Here is a 27225-nt window from a genome sequence, read left to right on the forward strand (position 1 = left end):
ACAGATCTCCCTGGTTTGTACTCTCAAAATTGATATCCATAGGATAGAACATTCGACATGGAAAGTCTTTATTTCAATTTCAGTATTTACCGCTGCTGCGCTTGTGGATTTAGCTGCAATTCAAAAGCAAAGGGGCCTTTTCTTATTTCCCCAGTTAATGATAGATGAAATCACTTGTTCATATATTCTTTGGATTAAAAAGAGAGTCTTGAGTTCAATAAATAATCATCTCCCTTTTTTAAAGATATTAGTCCATCCTTTTCGTGAGTGCCATCTGTTGTTCACCATGAAACAGCGGAGAAGCTGGTATTTCCCTTTATTCTTTGGATGAAAAAGCAGCGCTCTGATAGACACATCTATATAAATAATAAAATACTTCTTGTCTCAGCCCTTGCAGATTTTCACTTCCGGACTTGCAGTTGTTCAGAACTTCCCTTTGCAAAGAAAAAACAGTAAATTAAAAAAAAATTCAAGGTGGGGGAACGTTACATCGGCCCCATCTGTGACTTGGAGGCTGCTGTAGGATGCCAGAGAGATGGGTCCTGCTGATTTCTGTAAGTAATAAATAGCTTAAATACTAAATCACAGGTCTTTGTCACGCCTCAAGTCCCCCCCTCTTAGCGTTTAACCATAAAACCGGAGGGAAAAGGAATACGAGGAGATCTCTTCGCTCCTCCTAGTGCACCACTTCGCTGCTTTTTGTTTCCAGTTCGCTCTCCCTTCCTTCGACCCTGGCGGAGCCCCGCTGCAAAGCCATGACTCGGGGAAGCTCCGCAGACGGCCGGTCTCCTCTGCCCCCCGGGCTCTTCGCGGTCTGTGGGGCGGCGGTACCCCGCCCGGGTTCAGCCCTTCCACCGCCCCTCTCGGGACCCGGCTGCGGGGCGGGCTCTGAGCGCGCCAGAAGTTTGGTCAAAGTTTCTCTGCAGTGTCGGGTGGCTGCGGCTTTGGGTCCCGAGGCTGCCCCGCGGTCTCCCCCCCCTCCCCTCCGAGGTCACGATCCGCCCCGCTGACCCAGGCTGCAGCAAACAATCGCCTCCCGTGACATGTCCGCTCGCCCCCACCTGGGCTGGGGAAGGATGCGAGACAAGCGAGGTGGCTCCGCCGCCTGCCCCCCGCCTCCCTCCCAGCGCCGGGCTGCTAGCTGGATGGTGCGGTGGATCGCATGTCACGCCGCCTGTGTCCTCAGATGTCTCCGCAGCACCGGCTCCGCAGCCTGCCTGCCTCCCTCCGTGTCTCCAGGGGCCAGGCTCACCCACAGGGGATCCTCTGCAGGCATGGGGCGAGTGTCCTTTGCAGCGGGGGGAGCGGAGAGTGAGAATTCAGCCGTTCCCCCAGCCTCTGCTTCCGGAGCCTTCTAGCTAGAGAGCTTCACAGCAGCCTGCACCTGGGGGGGAACTTTGCATTTGAGCCAATGCACCGCCTCGCTCGGCCCCCCTCCGGTGCGGTCCCCCTCTTTGGACAAATGTCATTGGCAGGTCGCTTCGGAGCTGCCGCTGCTGGGGGCTTCTAGGTGCATCCGTTTGCCAGGCTGCTCCAGCCAGACCTGTGTCTGCATATGTGTGTGTGTGTGTGTGTGTGCAGGGTGGCTTGTTTCGCTTTATGTCTAGGGAGGTGAGAAAAGCAGGAGCGACACCTTCCCCCCCCCCCCCTCCAGCCCGCCCGCTGCTGCAAGCTTCCTCTTTTGGCAAGCAAGAAATCAGGAGGCAGGAGCTGAATTGTATTTCAGCCTCTGCCGTGGATCCGGGCGGGATCCGAATCCTGCTTCGGGTTCTGCTGCGGCATCAGCAAGGCAACCGGGTCAAACTTTGCAGAAACTCATTCCCACCGGTTCCATGCCCGTGGCATTTTCATGCAGCGCAGCTGTGCTTGCAGGCTTTCCAGGGAGGGAGCTCTGGGCATGACAGCTTCTTCCCCTCCGCCCCAGTCCGATTGCAGTATTATTAGCAGGTCTCTCTCCCTGCCTCTCATACCTCCCTCCCTCGCAGCCCTCCCCCTGTAGTCCTCGCTTAAACTGCAGCTGTTGGAGCGAAATCTTTGCAAAACGGCATTTCCTTTCCACAGCTCCAGGCATTCTGGGTAATGTAGTTTTGTTTTAATTCCACCTATTTAAAAAAAATGCAACGCGTTTTCTGTCACTTTAATTTTGGCCCTTTTCTCTCTTCTGAACTGTTTACCGGATGAAGTTTGGTAGGTGGAGTCAGTCAGGGTATAAAATTCCTTTAGTCCTAGGCTCTGGGCTGGGGGGGAGAGGGATTCTGGCAATGGAAAATCAAATCCTATGGGGAAAGGTCTAAGGAATAGCTGGTATAAGCAGAACACTGAAATCAGCTGATTGTGAGGAAGCGAAGGGAGAAAGTTGCTGCCTTGTATTATTGATACATGCGGTGTTGCTGTGATGGTCTTGTGGCATACAAGCCAGTACCTACAGTTGATATTTGTCCTCCGTGTGTTGGGTGCTGGGCCTTGTGAAGATATGAGCATAAACCCTGGTGGGTGCTAAGCACAACTGCAAACCTGGATGCTTTTATAAAATGATAGTTATGAATATTTAGCCCCTACCGGTTTTCATCCTAGAGCAGTGGTTCCCAATCTTTTTGATACTGGGGACCAGTAAACCCATTCACAAGCTTTTGGAGGACCCATAACATTTATTTGCATATTTGCATAGTCATTAAGCAAATGCTGAATATGCAAATAAATTGTCTGGGGGACTCCCAAAGTCCCTAGTGCCAATAGGAGAGGGCCCGACCCCAACCCTTAGGTAACTACTTCACTCCCGTTTGGGACCGGTAAGGTTAGAACGTGGGTTCCCAAACTGGGGGCATGAAAAAATTCCAGGGGGGGTGCGAGGTGACCCAGTCCCCTCCCCCGCTCCCCCCAGTCAATCCCTTCCTCCCAAGTTTTGCTGCTATTTTTATTTTTCGTCCCCGGTCAGTTCCTTTTTTTTCCCTCAAGTTTTTCTGCTATTTTTGGGCGGGGCATGAGGTTTTCACAAAAATCAAAAAGGGGGCTTGATGCCGAAAAGTTTGGGAACCACTGAGTTAGAAGGTCCCTCTCAGGCCTGCCGGGTGACTCGGCTCATATGGGCCCTGGAGGTCGGGTGAGTAGCCCCGTGTCCTCTCCCCCTGTCGCACCTGCGTTCGTGGGTGAAACCACGGGCCACACCTTGCCCTGGGGGGTGTCGCTGTCCCTACCTGTCCAGCAGGTTGTTCCACCTCCCCCCTCTCCTGCCCGGACCCAGTCCTGGCCGTACAGCGCCTGGCCTTCTTCCTGGGTCCTAGCGCCCACCGGATCTAGCCCCGCCGCCTGGGAGCATGCCCAGCAGAGACGCCGTGACGGCACGCTCTCTCCCAAGAATCGTGTGCAGAAATTTTTCTGAGGACTGGTATTTTTTTTCTAAGGACCGGTACTGGGCTGCAGACCACACTTTGGGAAACACTGTCCTAGAGCTCAAAGCTCTTTACAAAGATGGTCAGTATTACGGTCCCCATTTGTCAAATGGGGAAACTAAGGTACAGAAATGTGTAACAAGTTGCCCATGGTCAACCAGCAGATAGTCTATTATATCACTATAATAAGATGGATACTTGCATGTTATTTACACACACACACAACTCACTTAGCTCTGCCAATGTGCCTGGCACTGGGCAGTCTACCCAGTTTCAATCCCTGCCCTTGACTCTACAGTGCAATAAATACACGGGAAGTTGGGAGTTGAATGGAAATTCAAACACGCAGGTGCCTTGGGGGCGGGGCAGGGTTGGGCTTGCTTCTTGTGGGCATTACTGGAACTACCATGGAGCCCATTGCATCTGAGACCCAAGTGAGAAGACAAGCGTTCAACGGGGATGTGCTGGCATGAAAAAAATCCCACTTCCAGCTCTGTTTGGCCAATGCCTTTCCCCCTCTTCCTCTTTTCAGCTGAGTCCCCACCCTGTGCAGAGCAGCGTGAGGTGCCTCAGCATGGATGGGAAGCTGAGCCCAGACGCCTTCTTTTGCCTGCTCTCCCTCTTAACGCCAAACAAAGCACCACTGGCAGGCGTCCTCAGTAGGTAAGTTGGTGGGGCAGATAGAGCCAGAAAGGGGGACACAGGTCCAGAGAGCACCCGGGAAGGAATTTCCCTGGCTGCTGGAGCGATGGGCTGCTGGAGAGGGGAGCTGCTAAGCAAGCCCCCGACTGTAGGAAGAAATGACTGTAGGGGGACAGGGGGCAGAGACCCACCCCAGCTGGAGCAGGAAGATCATGAGGTTGCTCCTATTTGGCTTTAAAAGTAATTTACAGTCTACTCTAGTCACCAGAGATCACTCACAGCCTAACTAGGCATGGACATAGGCATCCACATTTTGCATCCACACCCTGTTGGCTTGTGAAATAGACAAGCTGAGGAGGATCAGAGCTTGTCAGTCTTTGGATGGGAGCTTCTAGGAAAACAGCTGCTAGAAGGGGCACTTATCATACAGCAAGTCATAACAGTTTCATGCTTCCTATTTTGTAAAAATGTTATGCAAGCATAGGATTAAGTACTGATTATTACTATCCTTGCAGCGGATAGGGAAACAGCTGCCCAGAGAATAGATACAAGGGATTGATTTGCCCACAAACTCTCATCAAATCTGGTGGGGGGGGGGGGTGTATGTGTGGAATAGAACTTAGAAGTTCATGCCTCCCAGGAGACTACTTTCTACCAAGTCAGTACTGACCCAGCGTTCTGGACACTGTGATCCCGGGAGTGATGTTCTCCAGATGACACTAAAAACAAGGTAATTAAAAACCCCACTGTGCTTTTTGCAAGAGTTGAGTAGAGCCGCCAGAAGTTCTGTTTTGTGAAAGATTTTGAAATCTGGTTTCATTCTGAATGGGAACAGGAACTGAACATATAACATCAAATAAAAAAGAAAGTTGAAATAAAACCAAAATTATTCCATTGATCCCAACCTAATTGTTTTTGAACTTTTCTTGGCTAAGAACTGCAGATTTTTAAATATTTGTTCCCATGCCGAAGTAGGATTTCAAAACAAAAAATTGAAATATTTCATTCCAAAAAGGGGACATTTCAACCTTAGTGGAACTTTTCCCCTCAGTGTTCCTCTGAAATTAACCCAATTTTCCAGAAGCATTTTGATTTCAATGGAGCCTGGTTCTGTTGCAATTCTGTGCCTAGCTTCAGAGCTCAGCCTGGTTAACTTTGCTGTCCAGAAGCTTCAGGGGGTAGCCGAGTTAGTCTGTACAGAAAAAAACAGCCGGTCAGCTGAAGAAGTGGGCTATGCCCACGAAAGCTCACGATACCCTCTACATGTTTTGTTAGTCTATAAAGTGCTACCAGACCATTTGTTGTTTTTAACTTTGCTGTGTAGGTCAATTTCTGAGTTAGGTCACTATAGTCTACCTATCACTCCAAATCATCTTTGCAGCTTCTGGTGGATGCTTCTTCACATGTAGTGCTACATGGCTGCAGACTGCCACATGCCACTCCTGCAGTGACTGCATTTGAGGACTGGGTGAAGCGATATTTAGTGTGGTGAAGAGCTTGAAGGTGAAAACATTCATGCTGAAGGTGGGTCTTTGAGGCCCAGCTGTAGCAAAATATAATGTAGCAGTTGGGGATCTGTTGATCCCTATAGAAGATGCTTTTCCTTCTTCAGTCTGTTTTATGTTTGTGTGCCCCAGTCTCACATCACAATGTGCCCACTCTCCGTTCTCCCTGGGGCTATTTCCTCCTGGCAGTGGGGCTGACATACTTTGTCAGCAGAGGGTGACGGAAATAGAGCACCTTCCTTTATTGGAAAAAAATACTGCAGTATTCTACACGGAAGGAGTCAAATACTGCAGCTGGAGCTAGTGCTGCTGTAGCCTGTAGGGTTAATACTCCCGAATACTGTCGTGTGTTTTAAATAAGGTTCCTTTCCCCCTCGTTTGCCACCTCCTCCTCCTTCACTGCCTCCTCCAAATCAAAAGCCTCCTGAAAAACAAGTCCTGCCGTAGGAAGGCAGAAGGTTTTGCTGTTCAGCAGTTTGGCTGCAAGTGTCTGCTGCTGCTGCTTGGCAGTGATTGCTGGAGCTTCACCGCGCACTGGAACTTGGGATGTGCTGAAGGTGTCGGTGATGTTGGCGTTGGCGGGGACGGGGAGGTTTCCAGAAGCATGGGGGCAGAGGCATGGCTGCGTTCTTCCATCTCCGCTGCAGGCTGCCTGGGATTGCCAGCTGAGCTGATAAGCAGCAGCAGCTATGCAGGGAAGTCAGGCCCTCTGACCTTGCTAGCCCAGGGGGATGTGGAGCCAGGCTGGGAGGGTGCTGACAAGGAGGGGAAACGGCCTGTGCACAAACAGAATCAGACACCTTAGGCAAGACTAAAAACTGCTGCTTCCTTCCCACCTGCTTTCCTAGAAGTTTGCAGCAGGCCCTCTGCGCCCCCTACTGGTGCTACCGCTAGTCCTGGGTTGGATGTTGATGGGCACAGGCCCCAGCGAATGGGACGATCTGGTGTCTCTGGTGTCTCAATGGGTTGAGCTGGGCCAGCCCACAGTGAAAGTCCTCCAAGCCTGTGTCCTACGTCCTGCAACCTCTGAGAGCCTCTCTTTGGCCTGCAAGGTCCCTCCCCAGGGCATCCCTTCCCAATGGACCTTTCTGGCACTAGGCTACCCGTGGCTCAGCGCTGCTGGACAGCAGCAGCTTCTGGCCCTGACAGCCTCTCAGCTCAACAATTCCAGGACCCAGGCTTGTGCAGGGAGCAGCTCTCAATCCACAGGGACCTAGTGAATGGGCAGTGCGGACCCTGCCTACCCCCACTTGATGCCCCCTTTGTATAGCGGGCAGCAGGCTCCCTGTCACTGGATAGAGTGGGGTTCTCAACTCCTCAGCCCCCACACTCCTGGCCTGGCCCCAGACCTGGCTTATGCAGCCCCACACTGCTAGTCCCATCCCTGCACACCACAATCCCAGCTGGCACCTCCAGCCTGTCCCCCCAACACCACACCATCCAGCTCATCTTGGTGTCAGTCCTTCCAGAGCTCCCACAAACAGGGGAGTTGAAGCAGCAGTCAGGCACTGCCCAGGCAGCAGGGAGTGCATGTGCTATTCTAGAGAGCTGGGTGGGGCATCATAGAACCACCATCAGGAAGATTTGAACCTGGGACCTCTGGAGCGTAGTATAGGAGCCTCTACCGCTTGAGCTATAAAGCCAGCTGGCCCTCACGTGAGGCTGTAGAGCTCACTCATACTTATCTCTTGCTGTAAGTGGTCTATGTGCCACTACATGGGACAGGGGACCACACCCACTAGGTATGTGGGTTATAATGGCACTTGTGTCTGAAGCCTTGGCGGCAATAGCAGTGCTTCCAGGAGCAGCCCCACACTGCTTGCACCCAAGGCACTGCTACGGTCATGCTCCTGATTTTAGTAAACTCAGAGGGCTGGTAGGTAGCAAGACTAAGAGGAAAAATAACTGAAGAGAATTGGTGGTTTTTCAAAGGGACATTACTAAGGGACCAAAAGCAAACTATACCACTGCATAGGAGAGATAGAAAGTATGGCAGGAGACCACCTTGGCTTATGCAGGACATCTTAACGTGATCTAAAAATAAAAAAGGAGTCATATAAAACGTGGAAACTAGGTCATATTAGAAAGGATGAATATCAGCAAACAGCACAGGAATGCAGGAGCAAGATGAGAAAGGGGAAGGCACAAAACGAGCTCAATCTAGCTAGAGGCATAAAGGGTAACAAGAAGACATTCTAGAAATATATTAGAAGCAAGAGGAAGACCAAGGACAGGGTAGGCCCATTGCTCAGTGAAGAGAGAGAAACAATAACAGAAAACTTGGAAATGGCAGAGGCGCTTAACGACTCCTTTGTTTCGGTTTCTGTCAACAAGATTGATCGTGACTAGATGCTTAACACAGTGAATGCTAGTAGAAATGAGGTAGGTTTAGAAGTTAAAATAAAAAAAGAACAAGTTAACAATTACTTACAAAAGTTAGATGTCTTTAAGTCACCAGGGCCCAATGAAATGCATCTTAGAATACTCAAGGAGCTGATAGAGGAGGTATTTGAGCCTTTAGCTATCATCTCTGAAAAGTCCGGGAAGTCGGGAGAGATTCCAGAAGACTGGAAAAGGGCAGATATAGTGCCCATCTATAAAAAGGGAAATAAGAACAACCCAGGAAACTACAGACCAGCCAGTTTAACTTCTGTGCCAGGAAAGATAATGGAGCAAGTAATTAAGGAATCCAACTGCAAACAACTGGAAGATAATAAGGTGATAGGTAACAGCCAGCATGGATTTGTAAAGAACAAATCGTGTCAAACTAATCTAACAGCTTTCTTTGATATGATAACAAGTCTTGTGGGTAAGGGAGAAGCAGTGGACGTGGTATACCTAGACTTTAGTGAAGTATTTGATATGGTCTCACATGATCTTCTTATCAATAAACTAGGGAAATACAACCTAGATGGGGCTACTATAACTTGGGTGCATAACTGGCTGGATAACAATTCTCAGAGAGTAGTTATTAATGGTTCATAATCATTCTGGAAGGGCATAACAGGTGGGGTTCCGGCAGGGGTCTGTTGGTTCTGTTCAATATTTTCATCAGCAACTTAGCTGATGGCACAGAGAGTACAATTATTATGTTTGCAGATGATACTAAGCTGGGGGAGGGCATTGCAATTGCTGTGGAGGATAGGGTCATAATTCAAAATGATCTGGACAAACTAGAGGCATGGTCTGAGGTAAATAGGATGAAGTTTAAAAAGGACAAATGCAAAGTGCTCCACTTAGGAAGGAACAATCCATTTCACACATGCAGAATGGGAAGCGACTGTCTAGGAAGAAGTACTGTAGAAAGGGATCTAGGGGGTCATTGTGGACCACAAGTTAAACATGAGTCAACAGTGTAACACTATTGCAAAAAAAGCAAACATGATTCTCAGATAAACAGGAGTGGTATGAGCAAGACACGAGAAGTCATTCTTCCATTCTATTCAGTGCTGATTGGGCCTCAGTTGGAGTATTGTGTCCAGTTCTGGGCACCACATTTCAAGAAAGATGTGAAAAAATTGAAGACAGTTCAGAGAAAAGCAACAAAAATGACTGAAGGCCTAGAAAGCATGAGCTACGAGGGAAGACTGAAAGAACTGAGTTTGTATCGTTTAGAAAAGAGAAAACTGAGAAGGGACATGTTAGCAGTTTTCAGGTATCTAAAACCTGGGTTTTAGTCAAGGGTGTTATAAGGAGGAGGGATAAAAATTGTTCTCCTTGGCCTCTGATGACAGGACTAAAAGAAATGGTATTAAATTGCAGCAAGGGAGGTTTAGGTTGAACTTTAGGAAAAACTTCCTAACTGTCAGGGCAGATAAACGCCAGAATAAATTGCCTAGGGGGGTTGTAGAATCTCCATCTCTGGAGATATTTAAGAGCAGTTTGGATAGACATCTATCAGGGATGATCTAGATGGTGCTTGGCCCTGCCATGAGGGCAGGGGACTGGACTCGATGACCTCTCGAGGTCCCTTCCAGTCCTAGATTCTATGATTCTATATTTCTACCTGCACTGGGCTCATGGAGTAGCAGGGAGAGAGCAGCCAAGCTGGGGATCCCTTCATGCTCTTTGCAGCCCCGGCTGGTGGCCACCCACATGCCTGAGCTGCCCCACTGCCGCCACCGCCAGTCTGCCGGCCTTCCAAATCTGCCACCCGAGGCAGCTGCCTCCTCTGCCTGTAGCTAGGAAGACCTCAGGGAAGGGATCTGGGGAGGGAGCTGGAATCTATCAGCCTGGGAGTTCTCCAAGGTGCTAAAATAAATCCAGTGTGGATCAGATTGCAAGACCAAAATAACCCAACAGCAGCAGCAGCCTTGGAAATCTGAGCAGGGAGCACAGAGCTGAGCAGAATGTGTGTGAGGGAGGGAAGGGGCATTTTAATGGTTTATTAATAATATTTCAAAGCCAGGGCGTGCCTCTGCTAAACCTGCTTCACCTCCCTCCCCACACACAACATGTATGTGTTGCACATGTCTGTGCTCAGTGCAGTCTGTGAACGATGCACCTGCATTGTGATCTGTAGGAAACCCAAAACTTCTCTCTTGAACTATCCTTCCCCTCCTGGACTATGGTCATTGCAGTCCTCCTATATGTGCCAGTGTCTAGGAACAAGCTGCTAAAAGCAGAGCTCCGTGCCCAATCCAGTCTTACCCCTGAAAAAGGGCGGGGGGAGGGAATCAAGCAATGAGTTGCCTCCTTTCCTCTCTTTAGGAAGAGTGGGTATTGGACACAGTGGCCTTTAAATCTGTGGGGTACCCTAGTTCAGTGTTTCTCAACCAGTGGTATGAGTACCCTTAGGGGTACTCAAGAAGTCTGGGGGGGGGGGGGGGGCACATCAACACAACTGAAATTTGGACAAAACTGAATTTTTGTTTCAAGTTTTACAGCGCTTTATTATTTTTGTACTTTTTACACCCAAAAATTTCACCGCCCACTCGGCTCTGATTAAGCTGTTTAAACAAATGTGTTGCAATGTAGAAAAAAATTTTGTGTGTCTGAAAACTGTAGGTACTAGGGGGTACTTCTTTTTTTAAAGGGGTACTTTATAAAAAAAAAGGTTGAGAAACACTGCCCTAATTCACCGCTTGTGCATATGTTTAAGGCTAGGACCCTGATCAGACCTTTGTGAGTGTGTGTGTTTGTGTGAGTGTGTGTTTGGGTGAGTGTCTCATGTACTGTAAAGTAGTTGGCAGGAGAGAGACCCATGAGTTTTAAATTTCACCCCCAGTGTTTGCTTTCAAAGTATTTTTTCCCTGTGGTTACTCCAGCAGGGAAACTGACCAGTAAAAACTCTTCCTCTCCCCTCCCCCCATCCCTCAATCATGGTCCAGAGAGCCAGAGCTCTTCCTACTTCCCCTGGTGCTTAGGATCACTGCTACAAACCAAACACTGCATTGGAAACAACCCCCCAGAGCAACATCCCTGGCTGAGCCATGTAGAGCAAAAGCGATGGCTATAGTAAAATTATAGAGGTGACTCGTTTTGCCAATGGCTGTGATTTATCCCATGCCATGGAACTCAGCACAGGGTAATGGCAGACCTGTAGTAACAGGGATATTGACTTCTCTAATCTCTTAAGAATGCAGCGCATAACTCAGTGACCAAATGGGACCTACTGTGAGTCCATAGCGTACTAGTAACAGCACTGCTGTGCTGCCTTTTGTCTGTCTGCACATGTGTGGTTGTGTGTATGATATACCCGTATATGTAGTCTTTACAAGCCAAGCTGGGATGGGACAGATGTGTTTGAAGAGAGGAAGGGATGGAAAAGTTTGCGGCAAGCCAGCGATAGAGCTCTGTCCTCAACTGGTCATCACGTAGCAGTTGTAGATCCCTAGGGCAAGAGAGGCTGAGAAGCTGCCTTAGACCGAAATATATTTTTTACCTGTTATCCACAGAGCTGGGATATCTCTGGTGATCCAAGCAAGAGACTAGGAATTGGGATACCTGGAGGCTTTTATTAGCTCTGCCGCAGATTTGCTTAGGCACATCGTGGGTTTACCTCTCTGTGTCAAGTAGACTGTAACAAGGTCTTATACCACCTCACTACATAGGGATGTTGTGGCGCTTAATTAATTCTTGAGAGACTCAGACGAAAGGTGCTATAGACGTGTACATTATTAATTATTATTATTTTAACCCCGTCCCCCAAAACCATCTCCTTGTGGGATGTAGCTCTCCCATGTAGTGTATGAATTTCATATTGGTAAATGGCCCTAGAACCAAGCAGTGTGCGAGAGGCAATAGTAATCTTTTTAATTGCACCCACCTATCCTCTGAGGATTTCAAGGCCCTTGACAAAGATGGGTGTGTATTATAGCCACTTGGAAGATGGGAAACTGAGGCAAATGAAGAAGCCCTGTGGCTTGAAGGGCAGTCCAGCAAGATTAATATGGTTCCTGTTACCATCTGGGTGTTCAAGCTGGAGAGGCATCTCCCTCCAAAAGGCTCAGTCTAGCTTCCAGGGCTACAGAGACATGTCCCTGGAGGCACCCCCCAGTGCCCGATTAGGCACAGATCCTCTGAGCTGTGGATCCAAGTCTTGCCTGGCAAAGGCTCTGGTCCCAGCAGCAATTGCATCTCTTGAGGGGTCGCTACCATCTGCACAAGCGGGTGGGGGAGACTTGGTTGCGGTGCTGCTCTGCACTGTTCTGGGTGTGTTGCGTTACCAGCAATGGGCAACCCAGGCTTGTGAGTGGGCTGCATGAGCGGCCCTCCTTCATCTCAGTGGCCGCAAGGTTGAAATCGGGCATGTGCACTAACCGTGACCCCAAGAATACGACTAAAGACATTGCACTTGATTCTCCTCCTTTCTCGTGGCTTTTTCAACACCAAATGATCCTTTATTAGAGGCAAGTTAAATGGCTGGCAAAGTAACATAAGGAAGCAACACGGCTTTTACCATGTTGTGTGCAATCAGCATGGACTTCACATGTGCCCTTGCTTTAAAAGTGTGTCTCTTTGCATTTTGCCAGGGTCCGCTCAACCCTTCCCTCCGCTGCAGGCCCCACCCCCACTTCACCCCTTCCCTCAAACCCCCACCCTGCCTCTTCCCTGCTTCCCCCCCTGAGCATGCCTGATCCCTTTTCCTCCCCCTCCCTCCCAGCACTGCCTGAGTGCTGTGGATCAGCTGATTTGCTCCCCATTCTTGCTCCTCCTCCTCCTCCTTTCCAGAGCTTGAATGCTGTGAATCAGCTGATTCACAGCACTCCGAAAATGTAGGAGGGAGGGGGAAGAGTAGGTAAGCGCAGGGCCATCAGCGCATGAGAGGTGCGGGGCAAGGGGACGGAATGGGGGCCGCACATAGATCCCCAGTGGGCTGCATGTAGTCCGTTGGGTGCATGTTGCCCACCACTGCCCTATGCAGATGTGAGCCCTGTGGTCTGAAGCAAGAATAAAGAGCTCGCTGTTGACATCTGTCTGTGAGCGGGGAGAAGAGCAGTGTGAGAACTCCCATTGGAGAGGGGCTTCCCAGGGCAGGGAGCTCTCTGCTGGCATCTATTGGTCAGCAAGGGGAAATGACTGACCGGGCCAGGCCTCATTTGCATTTCAGTTATGCAAAAGTTTGGTGCGTTCGGGTTAAGACACAATTAAGATTTTAGTTTGGGAGCAATAAAATGTGATGATCTGTGGTGGGAAATGAAGGGACAAGGCAACTGTATCAAATGTGCCTTGGGTGAGAGGTCACCATGACCATTGTTGTTGCCTGGCACAGCTGAGTAGCAGTTACTGGACACGCCCTAAATTAGACATTTGAATAGACAGAATGGCTTCTACCTTCTGTTGCGAAGCCTTTCCTGATGGTTGGGTTTATGTTTTGAGACTGTATGTGTCATCGACTCAGCTCTAAAGATTCTTTCAAAACAGTGGTTGTCTTTGAGGTGGTGGACAGAGGTAAAATGAGGTGCTTCAAGGTAGCTCAGTTGGTGCTGAGATGGGTTGGGCTGAAGCCACAGAGAGCAGCAGCTTAACTGCGGCTACATCTACACTGCAGGCTTTTTGCGCAAGAATGTTTTGCACAAGAGTTCTTGCACAAAAGGTCTTGTGCAAGAGCGTGTCCACACTGCCATGTGCTTTTGTGCAAGAGATGTGCTTTTGCGCAAGAGCCTCCATGGCCATATGGACACTCTCTTGCACAAGAAAGCTCTGATAGACATTTTAGCCATAGGGGTTTCTTGCGCAAGAAAGTCCTATTGCCCATCCACACTGCCTTCTTGCGCAAGAGGGCTTATTCCTCGTGGGGAGAGGAATAACTCTTGCACAAGAACTCTGATGCTTTACTGCAAATTTACTTGTGCAAGAACGCGCGCGCAGTGTAGAAACTCCGCATGCTTTTGCACAAGAACAGCCGTTCTTGTGCAAGAAGCCTGCAGTGTAGATTTAGCTTATATGTTTAACTGGTTAACTGGTTCACCATGTCATGCTGCGGGCAGGAGGCTGCTCCAGCTTGGCTGGGCCCGTCATACCATGGGCTACTCCGGCTAGGCTGGGCAGGGCCCAACGCACTGCACTCCAGGGCTGGGGCTGCCCAGGCCGGAAAGAGTGCTGATGATCCAGTTACCCCAGTAAGGTGAATGTTTACTGGGTAACCAGTTAACCCTCTACATCCCTACCTCCAACCCTGCACCCCAAATTGTGAGTGGGGGGACTGGGGAGGAGAGAAGTGGCCAGAGTGCATTAGGAGGACTGAGTTTGGAACAATTTCGAAGACACCTTGGGGCAAGGGGTGGGGGAAGTGCCTTTGTTTTAAAGCCCTTGACTTGGGGCAGTGAGTGGAAAAATACTGCCTCTCAAGAGTGCCCAGGGTACTATATAACCTTCCCCAGGTTTCTGGGTGAGGGTTTGACCCAGTGTTGTTTTAACTCTGATGCTATATTCAAGTTTTCAGAAGGAACCCTTAGAAAACTGAGACCCACCCTTTTTGCTGCTGACAGAACGATTACACTGAGTTGAAACGAAGGATGTGAAGTAGCGTGTTTTTCACTAACCAAATAGTCGGTGCATTTTTGCATCGACTATTAGATTAGTTAATAGGGCAGAGTTGCCCCTTTGAAACACCGCCATGGCGTTTCAAAGGGGCAGCGCCGAACGGAGCTGGGGATCAGCTGGCACTCCCCAGCTGACCCTGGGCTCCACATGATGCTGCCACTTTGAAATCAAAGGGGCAGTGCCGCACAACCGATCCTGGGCTCCATGGGCGCTGCCCCTTTGAAACACTGCTGCAGCGTTTCAAAGCGGCCATGCCACACAGAGGCTGGGGTCAGTTGGGGACTCTAGCTGACCCCGGGCTCCATGAAGAATTGCCCCTTTGAAGTACCCGCCTCTTCCCCCCTTGCTGCCTCTGAGCTGATCGAGGCAGCAAGGACGGGGGAAGCGACCAGTCAACTATCCTGTCGACTAGTCCTTAACATCCCTAGTTGAAACACAAGAGGCTGCAAAGAGCAGGTAAGCGCCATGTGGCGCAGGCCAAGCACTGCGGCGGCTGGGCTGTCAGGGAAGCATTTCAAACCCCTGTGTCTGGGGGACAATTCTTATTGCCTCCAGGCCCTAGCGTAAGCCATCACAATCTTGGCCACCAGTAGAGAGACCTCTCCTCTTTCCTTTCCTTTGGGCTTCTGTGCGGAAGTCAGTGGGGCCTGGCAGTGCCCCAGAGCTGATCACATAGCCCTCAGCATGCTCTTGGCCAGCCCTGGCTGGACCAGAGAGCCGGGGAACGTGTGTCCTGGATAGATGGCAGAGATAATTGAGTTTGGCACCAGAAACACCAGCAGTTCCCATGGGTGCATTTGGTTTCCCACTGGACTGTAGGCAGGACTGTAAATAAGCATCATTCCAGGGAGGAAGTATCTTCCTAGAGTAGGGGTGGGCAACAGGGCCTCCGCGGGCTGGATCCGGCCCACCAAGCGAGTGGATCTGGCCCGCGGAGGCCCTGCTGCGCTCCTGTCCCCAGGCCAATCAGAGCCTGGGGGTGGGGGAGCTGTGTGAAGCTTCCTTCACCCTGCCCCGGCCCTGCAAGGAGCCCACGGAACTTCAAAGTGCCACGTGCTCCACGCAGGGCAGGAGAAGGCTTCCTGCACTCCCCCGCTCCTAGGCCCTGATTGGCCTTGGGGTGGGAGAGTGTGCTAAGCTTCTTCCAGAGCGTGGGTACCTAGTGGGAAGGGGGGGGCAAAGGGGCTCCCCCACCCCCGGACAGGAGCCGCCCTAGACAAGGTGCCGGCAACTGGCGCCCTAAGTGAAACGCGCAATCGGCGCGCGATCAGTGCCCCCGCCTTCAACGCGCTCAACGGCTGTTTTTCTTGGCACCCTAGGTGACCGCCTAGCTCGCCTGTATTGACAGGCCACCTCTGCCCCCAGACCAATCATGGTCTGGGGGTGGGGTAGCCCCACCCTTTCCCATTTAGGCCCCACCCATTCCAGGGTGGCACGGGATTACTTAACAAATTTTTGAAGTGGCCCCCGGGCAAAAATTATTACCAACCCCTGTCCTAGAGGGACTGTGGAAAGCTACAGTCCCTCTGGTGGGAGCAGGGAGGGATTGATTTCAAACATCCTCAACTTACCTGCCTACCAGGTCTATGTTACAGCCATGTCTACCAGAACATTCTGGCTCTTTCCGCTGGAGCCTTGCATGCCCTGGCATGTCTCAGGAAACCACCTAGCATTACATTACTCTTCACCACTCCGGTGGGAGCACTAGCATAGATCAGGCAGAGGTGTCTTTCCCTCCGTGCTCTCATGTATGCTCTGAATAGGCCTAAATGCAGTCGGTGGAGTGGGGCCAATGTAGGGTTGCCAGGTGTCCAGTTTTGAACCCGACAGTCCAGTATTTGAGCTTCCTGTTCGGGAAACAAATTGAGAAAATATAAATGTCTGGTACTTTCTAAATAAGATGTAATGTAGATTGTGATGTAATGTCAAGTGTGTCTGCTATTGTTGTTGAAACCATCTGGCAACCCTAGGCCAATGTAAGATTGGTGTGAGAGTAGGACTGGGCCCCAGATGTTCAAACAGGGCCAGTGTAGCCTCCCCCAAACAGCTACGCTTGATCATTGACTGCCCCATCCCACTCAAAGTTGTGCAGCATCAGTTGGCCTGCTAGTAATATACCTGTTACCTGTAATCAATGTTCCCTCTGCTCTTTTCCATCCACGTGCAGATTTTTTCCATTGACATGCAGAATAAATTTTATGTGCACCACAGCATGAGCAAGTGTGAACCACCAGTAGAAACAAAAAACCTAGCAGTGGGCTGCTGCTAATCAGCTGGGCTGCATTTGAATCTCCTGAGTGGCCACAGAAGTCACTCCCTGTAACCACCAGCTCCTTGCACCTCTCCCTAATAAACCAATCAAGTCCTATTCTCTGAGCCTGTCAGTTTTCCCACACTCCATGCTTCCCTTTGGGTCTTGTGCCTGTATGGTCTGTCTGGTCACACCTTACTCTGTTACGGATACTAAATGCTTCGTAGTCTTACGCACTGATTCGAGTCAGCAGGCATCCGCCTGTCAGCTGCTGGGAATCTGGGTTCTGTGAGATGCGGTGCAAACATGTGTTACAGTGAGGCTGGACTCAGTGTGGCAGGTGGGAGAGAAGGGAGAAATTGTTAGCAATTCAGTGTTAGTCCAAAGGCAGGTGCTGCTACATCACTGGCCCGGAGGCTAGCGGGCTGGTGGAACAGTTACTGTAGGGCTGTGTCTACATTGGCAAGATTTTGCGCAAAAGCAGTTGCTTTTGCGCAAAATCTTGCCACCTGTCTACACTGGCTGCGAGTTCTTGCGCAAGAACACTGACGTTCTAATATATAAAATCAGTGCTTCTTGCACAAATACCCTGACGCTCCCGCTCAGGGATAAGCCCTCTTGCGCAACTGTTCTTGCGCAAGAGGTCAGTGTAGACAGGCAACAGCAATTTCTTGCGCAAGAAAGCCCGATGTTTAAAATGGCAATCGGAGCTTTCTTGCACAAGAGAGCGTCTACACTGGCACAGAGGCTTTTGCGCAAAAGCACATGGCAGAGTAGACGCTCTCTTGTGCAAAAACTCTTGCGTTAAAAGTATTTGTGCGAAATCATGCCAGTGTAGACGGAGCCTAGGAGTTTAGAAAAGGTGGTTGGGTTTGGGGAATATAGGACTAGTAATATTTGAAGGTTACTAACACTAAAGAGCGGCAGGAATTATTTACAGCAGCACAAGAGGGAAACAAGGGAGGCAACTAGGAGCCATGGGGATGAAACTAAGCAAGGGAAAAGATCTGGAAAGACTCCTTGGCAGTGTCCTAAGGAAGCCCCATCTCTTGATACTGCAAATCTAGGCTGCACAATAGCCTGCAGGAATCAGTCCTGCCCTGGTAGGGAGAGGGGAACTTTTCCAGTTCTAATTCTTCCATTAAATCAGACGGACGAATCCTGGTGTAAAACTACATTTCCCAGTCTCCCCTGCAGCCCTGGGGATATAAGCAATTGGAAGATTTAAATAGACCAGGCCTGAAGCAACCAACCCTTAGCACATAGAATTTCCCGCCTCTTCTCTGTATCCATTGGCTGTTTAACCTTTTTTCTGGTGTTGGACTGGCTGTCCTGCCTGGCATTAATTTTTCTTCCAAGCTTGCTAGGCTCATGAAGTAAACAGCCATGTGCATTCCTTACTCTATATTTAACAGCTGCTGTCTGTGCTGGAGGAGACAGCGCAAGAAGGGAATCTGTGTAGCTTATTAAATTCATCTCTCTGAAGGGGGGAGGTGGGGAAAGCTGATTGGCAGGGGAGAGGGATTTCTCTCGTGTACAATTTTTTGAAAGCAGGTTTCATCTAGAAAGACTCCACAATGCCAGCATCCCAAAGCCGGGCCAGAGCCAGAGAGCGGAACAATGTCCTCAACAGGGCTGAGTTCCTCTCCTTGAACCAGCCCATGAAAGGGACCCAGGAGACCAGGAGCTCCAGCAGAAAGCAGGGCGGCCAAGCTGGCCTGGCTCCCACCCAAAACGAGGGCACTAAGGAGCGGAGGCAATCGCAGCAGCTGCCGGAGGAGGACTGCATGCAGCTGAACCCCTCTTTCAAGGGAATTGCCTTCAACTCCCTGCTGGCCATCGATATCTGCATGTCCAAGAGGCTGGGGGTCTGTGCCAGCAGCGCCTCGTCGTGGGGCAGCGCCCGCTCCATGATTACACTCCTCGGGATCACGGGGCACGGCGTACCCTGGATCGGGGGCACCCTGGTTTGCCTGGTGAAGAGCAGCACGCTGGCGGGACAGGAGGTCCTCATGAACCTGCTGCTAGGTGAGTACAGCGCTCCGACTCCTAAACACAAGGGACAGCAGGCTTTCCTTCTCCTCTGTCCTGTTCATCCATCTCCAGGGGCCCCAGGGTCTTTCAAGAAAGAAGGAATGAGCTTAGATCCAGAAAAGGGATAATTCAGGGGTTTATGGCACTTACCAGCCATTTCTGCGGAGCCCGGGAGTGCTGCTGGGAAGCCATGTTGGTGAGTGAGGGAGGTAGGGTGCACTGATACCACAATGATGGGGGCAGTATAAGGACCTACAGGGCACAGGCTTGGTTCTCTGCTTTATTGCACAAGAAGTCCACCAGGCTTGCATGTGACTACTCCTGGAGTAAGGCCCTGTGCAATGTGGGACTAGCAGAGTGGGACCTGGGATGTGTTAGCGACCAAACCTGTGGGCAGGAAAACCGTACGGCTTCGAGGCTGCCAGCCAGCTCCTTTATTTAAACTATCTCTATTTCCAGCGGGGGAAGATTTAAGGATGAATTAAAATTTCAGTCCAGGGGGGTAACGGTAAAATGGGGACCAGAGTCACCCAAGTTTGATGCTCTTTGCAAATATTGTCTGCCCCCCTTCCCTGGCTGGAACAGGCTCTGGCTCCTCTTCTCAGCTGCCCGAAGAAGAGTCTTGCTGCTTCTTTGATCTTCCTCCGAACCCTCCCTTCTTTCCCCAGGTGTCTGCTCTGCTGCTGTGCCTCACCTAACTGAGCAGAGAGCAGCTCCTATAAAAAAGACAACTAGGGGGCTGCGTCCTGCTCGCGACGCTCGCCTGCCCCCCTCTCTCTGGCCGCGAAACACCCAGAGAGCCTGGTGATGCTGATGACGTGATGACGCCATTCTTTCACCCAGAAGGAACATTCTGTCGTCCGGCGGGAAACTCTTTTTTACCTGTAGCGAGAGATGAGGCTCATTGGTAAGGGCCTAAATGCCCCTGGCAGAGCCTGCACACAAGTTCTTAGCAAACCTGTCCTCTGGGGTCATGGAAAGCCTGTGGCTCTGGCCCCTAAACACTGGAGATCAAACCCAGCTTGACAAGGCCCTGGCTGCGATGATTTAGTTGGGATTGGTCCTGCATTGGGCAGGGAGTTGGACTTGATGACTCCTGAGGTCTCTTCCAGCCTCGGGATTCTATGATTCTATGAAATGCTCATTTCAGCTTTCACTTACTTGCCCTTTTTGCTGCAAAGCTCAGATTCGGGCTGGCCCCCTTCTCCTGGGTTAGTCGCACTTAGCCAGGCAGCTGCTTATACTTGACCTCTTGGTAACACAAAGCCCACGCCCTGCGGTCCCCTCAGTATTGAGGTGGTGCCCGAAACAGCCTCTGCTGGGCTTCCCCGAAATCTTAGCTCTGCTCTCAGTGACTCACAAAACAAATAATTATTTTTTATCTTGTTCTGCTTCACGGGAAACATAAAGGCTGGTTTAAATCATCTCCTGTTACTCAAAGGATGCTGTACAGAGTCTGCCACCCATTGCCATAGTAACTAGGCAGTTTCCAACTAGGGGCCTATTAGGGACATCACAAAAGACTTGGAACATGCCACACGGGGAGACGTCTGTCCCCTGTGCCCTCCTTGTCATATTTCCATACTTTTTCCTCGTAAACCTGCCATTACTGTGTGCAAGGGGGTTACCAAAACCACTGGAGTAGCCAGTTAAACACCCAAGATCAGAAGGGCAGAGATCTGCCTATTTACGGAGTGCCGTTGCCATAGTACCTAGGTGCTGCCAGGCTAAAAGGCCGGATTGGGATGTGGGGTGGTGGACCCCGCCAGGAGCCATAAGAACCAAAGAGAATGAGATAGGTGCAGTATGGCCAGTGAATGTGTCTGCCTGCTCCTCTGCTTTGTGAATTGCTTCTCACCGAGTGTCTGGGATTTTTCCCCCCACGATAGAGCCCTGAATATTTCAGTGGCCTGTTAAATTTCTCAGTTCTTCTGTGGAAGGAGACGGGAAACTTGGTTTGCTAAAACTGTCCAACATCCTCAGTCATCCTTTTGTTTCGTCTCAGCCCCGTGTGCGGTTCAGATCCAGCAGTGCTTGGTGCAAAGTCCTTCAGGGCGGGGATGGGTCTACGGGAATGGGCTCTTCACATCTTTGCCTTGATCCTTGGGAAGGGAAAGAAGCAAGGCTGTTCACTCCACTTGGCTTCCCTCCCTTCCCCCACCCCCTCGGCGTCTGATACAGCAAGCAGAATTTCTGATGCAGTCTCTGGGCAGGGAGCCAGCCCATCACAACACGCTTGTTTAGGATTGGTAATCAGGCTTTGCAAAGGGAAGGAGTAAAAAGATCGCTGAGACGGGACTGGGGACCTGGCAGAGGTACAGCTGCAGATGGAGACACGCCCCCGAGCTGTGCGCTGGATGAAAAGTTTCCTTCTGTGTGATGGAATGTTTGGGGTGCAGGTGCTGGAATTTCTGCGCCTTCCTTTTCTCCCTCCCCAGAGCATGGATCCCAGCTGTGGATCTCCTCCGTAAGCTGAGTGGACCCACGTTGGCCCACGTTTGCTATCCATTCTGGGATTTATTATCCCAAACACTCATCCCCAGCCACAAATGCCAAGCAAAGTAAGGAATTGGGGTCACAGTCTGTCTCTCAAATGAGGGTATCTGTCCCCATTATAAAGGCTCTTCTGCTAGAACACACTCTGGGGAGAAGGGGGCCTGGGGACTGCCAATCTCATCCGTTCAAAAATCACAGATCAGGCCCCCAAAATCAGAATTAGCTTCAACATAACAAGATTTAAAATCCTACAACTTGGGTTCATTGTATTTGGAGCATCTAGAGTTCACATTTTCCCACTTTTCTCTGAAATCAGGTGGGCTAGAAACTTATTTAAAAAACAAAAAAAAGAGAACGCTGAGATGTTCAGATAATCATCTGACTCCAGCAGCTGGGTGTTTAAGAAAAAAATCAAATATCATGGAACTCACAATAAAATTAGGGTTAGAGTTGGCTCTCATCCAGACCCCAACTTTCCCAAAGGTGAAGGGGGATAGGATCTGGTTTTCTGATTCTAATCTGCCTAACAAAACAGTCCCAAGTTCATAGAATCATAGGTTATAAAGCCAGATGAACCATTGCGATCATCTAGCCTGCAAACCACTGGATTTCCCCAAATTAATTTCCGTTAGAACTAAAGCAGATCATTGGAAATATTGGCTGTTTTTCTAAGTGTGAGCGAATCCGTCACTTCCTTTGGCAAGTTGTTTCAATGGTTAATGACTCTCTGTTGAAAAAAGATGCAATTTTTTAATTGTAAATTTAGTCTAGTCTAAATCATCTAAATAACCTCGATAGCGGAGTGAAACGGGCTGGGAGATGAGTGGCAGAGCTGAGCATCCATGGTGAGTGCAAGGAGGCCCGATCCCTGCTGCTGCCCCGAACCAGGCCCCCAGGTAAGCCCCCCAGGCCTCTGTGGTACTGTGGATACCATCCAGAGGACCTTAAAGTGGCCACCACAGAGCCCACAAAAGCATGGGGCCTGGCACAGCCGCCCCTAACTATCCTATGGACGGGATGGCTCTGGTTATATATAGACTGTGATCGAGTCGTCCCTTACCCTTCATGTAAGCGCGCCAACTCCCTGGCAGTGAGTCAGGATAGGCACCGGCTTTCAATCATTTCTTCCTGCAGAAGGCCACACATCTGGGGATAATAACCCAATAGCAAGAGTGAAGCTTCTGGTGGCACCTTTTAATGCATGGGGTTAAAATGCTGTACAATGGGAGTGTGTTAGTTCCCAACCCTGTTGCGAGGGAAGGAGCTAGTATTCTCCCCTCGCTATCACTGAGGAAGCCGACTTGGGCCACACTGAAGCTGTGTCTGCATTGGCATGATTTTGCACAAAAGCGCCCGCTTTTGCGCAAAAACATGCTGCCTGTCTACACTGGCGGGGAGTTCTTGCGCAAGAATACTGACGTTCTAATGTATGAAATCAGGGCTTCTTGCGTAAGAACTATGATGCTCCTGCTCAGGAAAAAGCCCTCTTGCGAAACTGTTCTTGCGCAAGAGGCCAGTGTAGACCAGCAACATGAATTTCTTGCATAAGAAAGCCCAATGGCTAAAATGGCCATCGGAGCTTTCTTGCACAAGAGAGCGTCTACACTGGCACGGATGCTTCTGCGCAAAAGCACATCTCTTGCGCAAAAGCACATGCCAGTGTAGACGCTCTCTTGCGTAAATACTTTAACGCAAAAACTCTTGCATGTAATGTATTTGCGCAAAATCTTGCCAATGTAGATGTAGCCTGAGTGGTTGTCGGGGGCTCTGTCTGTCAAGGAAGTTTGGTTAGGCCCAAAGAACTAGGTAATTCCCACAGCACAGGGAAGCAGCTGATTGTGCTCGTTTACACCATTGAGGTCAGTGGGGTTACTCCGTATTCACACCTGTGTGCATCAGGCCTGATGTGTTGTGAAGAGCCTGGGGTGATGGATACCACGTGCTCATCCCCCTTGGAGACGAGGGGGTCTCAAAAGTCCTCTTTTGAAGAACTCAGACTTTGGCTGCACAAAGCTTCCCTTTTGGCTAATGTCACTTGATAACCAGTCTGGAGGAGCCTGATGAATCCTCAGTGTAAAACTGGCTGTAGGGAACCTGGCTTGGTACAGAGCCCAGTATAACATCGGGCATAAGGTCTCCAACGGGCCTGACTCTCCATTGCCTTGCTCTTGTGCAGGAGCCAGGGCAGTGAGAAGTGCTGATTGGGTGGCAATTTGCACCCAGCTTGCACAGACGTGAATGCTTCCACAAGGCGCACGTCAGTGGAGATGCAGGGCACCCCAGGTCTTCCGGGGTGTCAGTGCCACATCTGACAGTAGCTTTCTGGACTTGATGCCTGATCCCCTACGTGGCACATTCACCCTCAGTGCCCTTTCCCCTCCTACCCCTCAGCATTTGCTGGTCACCCTGTTAGGAGCCTGCATTCTGTTGCGCCTGCAGTCAGGGGTGTAATCCCACCCTGTGTGGACACAGGAGGAAAATGTGATCCACCCTGTGAGGAGAATGTTATTTATTTTGCTGGTTCAGGGTGGTGTAACGCCGCTGACTTCAGCGAAGCTGTGCCAGGTGGTGATTACATTTAAATATAACGTTGCCTGCCCTGCATGCTGTATCATACATTGGCTCCTTGGCTTTGTGTCACAAGGGGTTTATTCCCGTCAAAGAGACAGTACTGAATGAAATGGACAGATCCTTGGTTCCTTGGTGGCAGGGTGATGATACGCTGTCTGCCTGAATGAGGGTGAAAGGCTGGGGGGCGGGGCATTTCCCCTTTATAAAGGACAGGGAAAGGTCAAGACATTTTCTCTTCTGTCTGTTCCGTGAATGCAGAGCCTGCCCTAAGATCTGTAATGTTCCAAGTAGCCAGACGAGGGTGGGGAGCAAGGGTGTAATGTCCTAGGGAAGTCCCCTATGGATTCCTGGCCAGGGCTTTGGAAAAATCTGCAAATCTATCCCCGATTTTATACTAGGCCTTGTACGTGCAAGAACAGAACCCTGGGAGTTCAGAGAGTAGTAGGTGGAGACCCACGCAGTGCAGGCAAGTTCATCCCTTGTGTACCTGCAGGTACGTCTACATTGCTATCAAAGGCTCTGACTGCAGCCTGTGCAGACATGGCTTGCCTAGCTTGGGTAAGGGCAGCAGTGATGCCACAGCCACACGGGTGGTACAGACTTGCCCAGAACCCTGGGTAATTACTCGCACGTCTAGCCCATGCTGAAGCACACACTGCCCTGGTTTCTCCGCGCCAGTACCTGAGCTTACTAGATTACAGCTCGTTCCTGTGTCCACACAGGGCGGGATCACACCCCTGACTGCAGTGTAGATCTGCCCTTTCTGTTGAGTGTCAGGACTCGGTAACGTGGACACGAGAGAGGCAATGAGTTGCCTGCCTGTCTGCTCTTAAGGAGAGTTGCATTGCCAGACTGGCCGGGTCTGCACTGCAGGCCTATGTCAGTCTAATATATCGCTGCCCTACAGACCTGTAGCAGTATATTAAGCAGTAACCACTTGTGTTCCAGTGGTGGAGGAAACCTGGCATCCTGCTGGCATCTTCCTGCTCAGACACTCTGCCCCTATTTGTTGACCTGGAATGCAGGGGAGACACTGGCCTCTCCTGTCCTGGGATCTGTTCTGCCTCCAGAAATCTTGGCAAGTTTGCAGCCTGTCTGCTCAGTGAAGTGGAAACTCAAGTGGGCTAGTGGGACTGGCCAAGGTAACCTCACACACACCCACCCCAGTCATCTCTGCATCCCCCATCCATAGCCCCTCCAACTAGGAGTGAACATTCCTCTTCATCACCTATCTGGCTGCAATCTCTCTCAGCCCTCTCAGGCACTGCAGTAAAAGCCCCAGGTCCTTTGCCTGGTGTCTCCCTCCCTTCTTGTCCCATCCTCGCTGATGAGTTCAGGCATTGATGAATGGCAAACTGCATCCAACTCGCTGGCTTCCCCTCCTCCTCCGCCTCCTCTCCCCGCCTGCTCTAGTTAGGGCAAAGACGTGCTGTTAAGCAAGGAGCAACCCCGTGGCTCTCTAGAATCCTTCATACAGCGGAGGGGCCCAGTGACACACTAGAACCAGCTGCTGCAGGCGCAGAAACCACGGCTTATATTGGACCCCTGCCAGAGCACTAGTCTAGCTCAATTGGTCAGCTCTCAGCAATGACTAACTCCCAGCACTTCAGAAGAAGGTGGGTAATGCAGTAGCCTGAATACCAAGACTCCCAGGCAAAGCTAGCAGGTAAAGTGCCCTGAGGCTGAATGCAGATTCAAAGAGAAGGGAAGTGCTGTGGTTGTTAAATTGGGGTGGAGAGGGGTGAGAACTGGCTGTCTTTCTCTGCTCCCAGCTCTGAACTAGGCACTCTAGGAAGTAGGTGTTTTGCGCTGAGATGAACCCTGCTGGGAAAAGCCTGAGTGAGGCTCCCGCCCCAGGGGCAGTCCTGGAGAATGTGTGTGTGTTTGCTGGTAATGCAGCTTGACAAGAGCAGTAATTGGGAGAAAGGGGGACAGGAGTGAGGATTTCGTTTGCTTTTGTTAAGGCAGCCACAGGACTGGCTGGCACGGTTGGAGGGGCAGGAGCGGGTCTGGAGCTGCCAGTCTGGAGTAGGCAGTGGTGACAGTATTAGCGCAGTGTTTCTTAAACTGTGTTCCAAGGTACACCGGTGTGCCATGAGGCAGTCGGAGATGTGTGCGGAGAACAACAGAGTGCAAAATGGCTGTCCTTAAAGGGGCAGGCAACCTTTTTTTTTTTTTTTTTTTTTTTGATCAACAAAAAATCCTTGGTTTTTCTCATAAAAAAATTGTTTCATGTTCCTCTGTCTTAAAAAGTTTAAGAAACACGGGTATTAGAGGGTTTCTCCTCTTCCTGCCCAAGCCAGGCTGAAAAGCTCCACTTACTCAGAGGATTTTGGGACACTGAGTCACCCAGGTTGGTGAGGTGCTTTGAGTTCCACAGGTGGAAGGCTCTGTCAATTCTCCAAGGCTATAAAAATCCTGAGGCTGATTTCTCTTGAAGTCAATGGGACTTAAACATGCACTGACGTGCCTTGCTGAACAGGGATAAGCTGAGAACGGCTCAATGTTACGCATGCGCTTAAGCACTAAGCTCAATCATGAGAATTATGGGTGGCCCAGACACTAAGCATTGCGTCACCAGTGGGTGAGCAGTACAAAAAGCTTCTCTTCCTTCTCTCCACAGGCAGATCATTCTACTTCTCTTTCATTTCTGCACCTGACCCAAGCCTTTCCTCCCGTGAGAGACACGGAGCACAAGTCCAATCTCGTTATGCTGATGCAATGGCCCCATGCTCTGTGCTGTTGTTATGGGCAGCACGGCGTTGGTGTGGATGCCGTTGTAGGATGCACTGATACTGTTCTGGTGTCATTATGGGTGCACAGATGTTATCGGTGCTGTGTTCATGCAGTCTCTATCCGAGGCAGCTGCATAGCTGGGGGAGAGGTCTCATAGTGGGTCAGCTGATCTCTGCACATTGCTAGCAGGATTTGCAGGGAGTGGGGATAAGGAAAGAGATCTGTTGTGCCTTGCAAATCTGCAGGTATCCGCATCTGCCAATGTGGAGCAGATATCTACAGCTCATTTTTGCAGATGCAGGTGCAAATACAAATTGTATATCTAGAGCCCTGCAAATTTGCAGCTATCCACTTTCTATCTGCAGCTCATTTTTGCAGATATGGATGCAGCAGCAGATATGAATTTTGTATCTGCAAAGAGCTCTTCAGATCTGCTTAAATTCAATAAACAAGATATTCAGATGCAGGTGGCCTACAGGGGGCTGGCTCCTCCATAAAGTGCAGGGTTTTTTCACTGTGTTTGCCCTTTGTTCACCTCTTCCCCAGAATAATTGCAGAATAATTGCCCTGCACGGCAGAGCAATTTGGGAAGCCGCCATGCTAAGTAAATGCT

At 50.3% G+C, this 27225-nt stretch overlaps 1 protein-coding gene across 8 annotated transcripts in view; it reads left to right on the plus strand.

The window, feature by feature from the left end:
* Positions 1–414: 414 nt before the first annotated feature.
* LOC112546662 (inactive phospholipid phosphatase 7) overlaps positions 415–27225 on the plus strand; it is a 79964-nt gene continuing 53153 nt past the window's right edge. Inside the window, exons 1-6 of one of the 8 annotated variants that reach the window (XR_012897175.1) lie at positions 1937–2076; positions 3922–4052; positions 4672–4761; positions 5413–5555; positions 18341–18803; positions 19478–25542. Coding sequence is in view for 6 of the 8 variants with exons in the window: in XM_075905432.1 (XP_075761547.1) it covers positions 5547–5555; positions 18341–18803 (472 nt within the window). In the remaining 2 variants the exon portion in view is untranslated. Of the gene's footprint in view, positions 555–1141; positions 1280–1936; positions 2077–3921; positions 4053–4671; positions 4762–5412; positions 5556–18340; positions 18804–19477; positions 25543–27225 lie in introns of those variants that run through there. The other 7 variants (XR_012897176.1, XM_075905432.1, XM_075905430.1 and 4 more) reach the window with 7 other exon arrangements.

This window comes from Pelodiscus sinensis, chromosome 22 (assembly GCF_049634645.1).
Source record: "Pelodiscus sinensis isolate JC-2024 chromosome 22, ASM4963464v1, whole genome shotgun sequence".
NCBI classification, from domain to species: Eukaryota; Metazoa; Chordata; order Testudines; family Trionychidae; genus Pelodiscus; species Pelodiscus sinensis.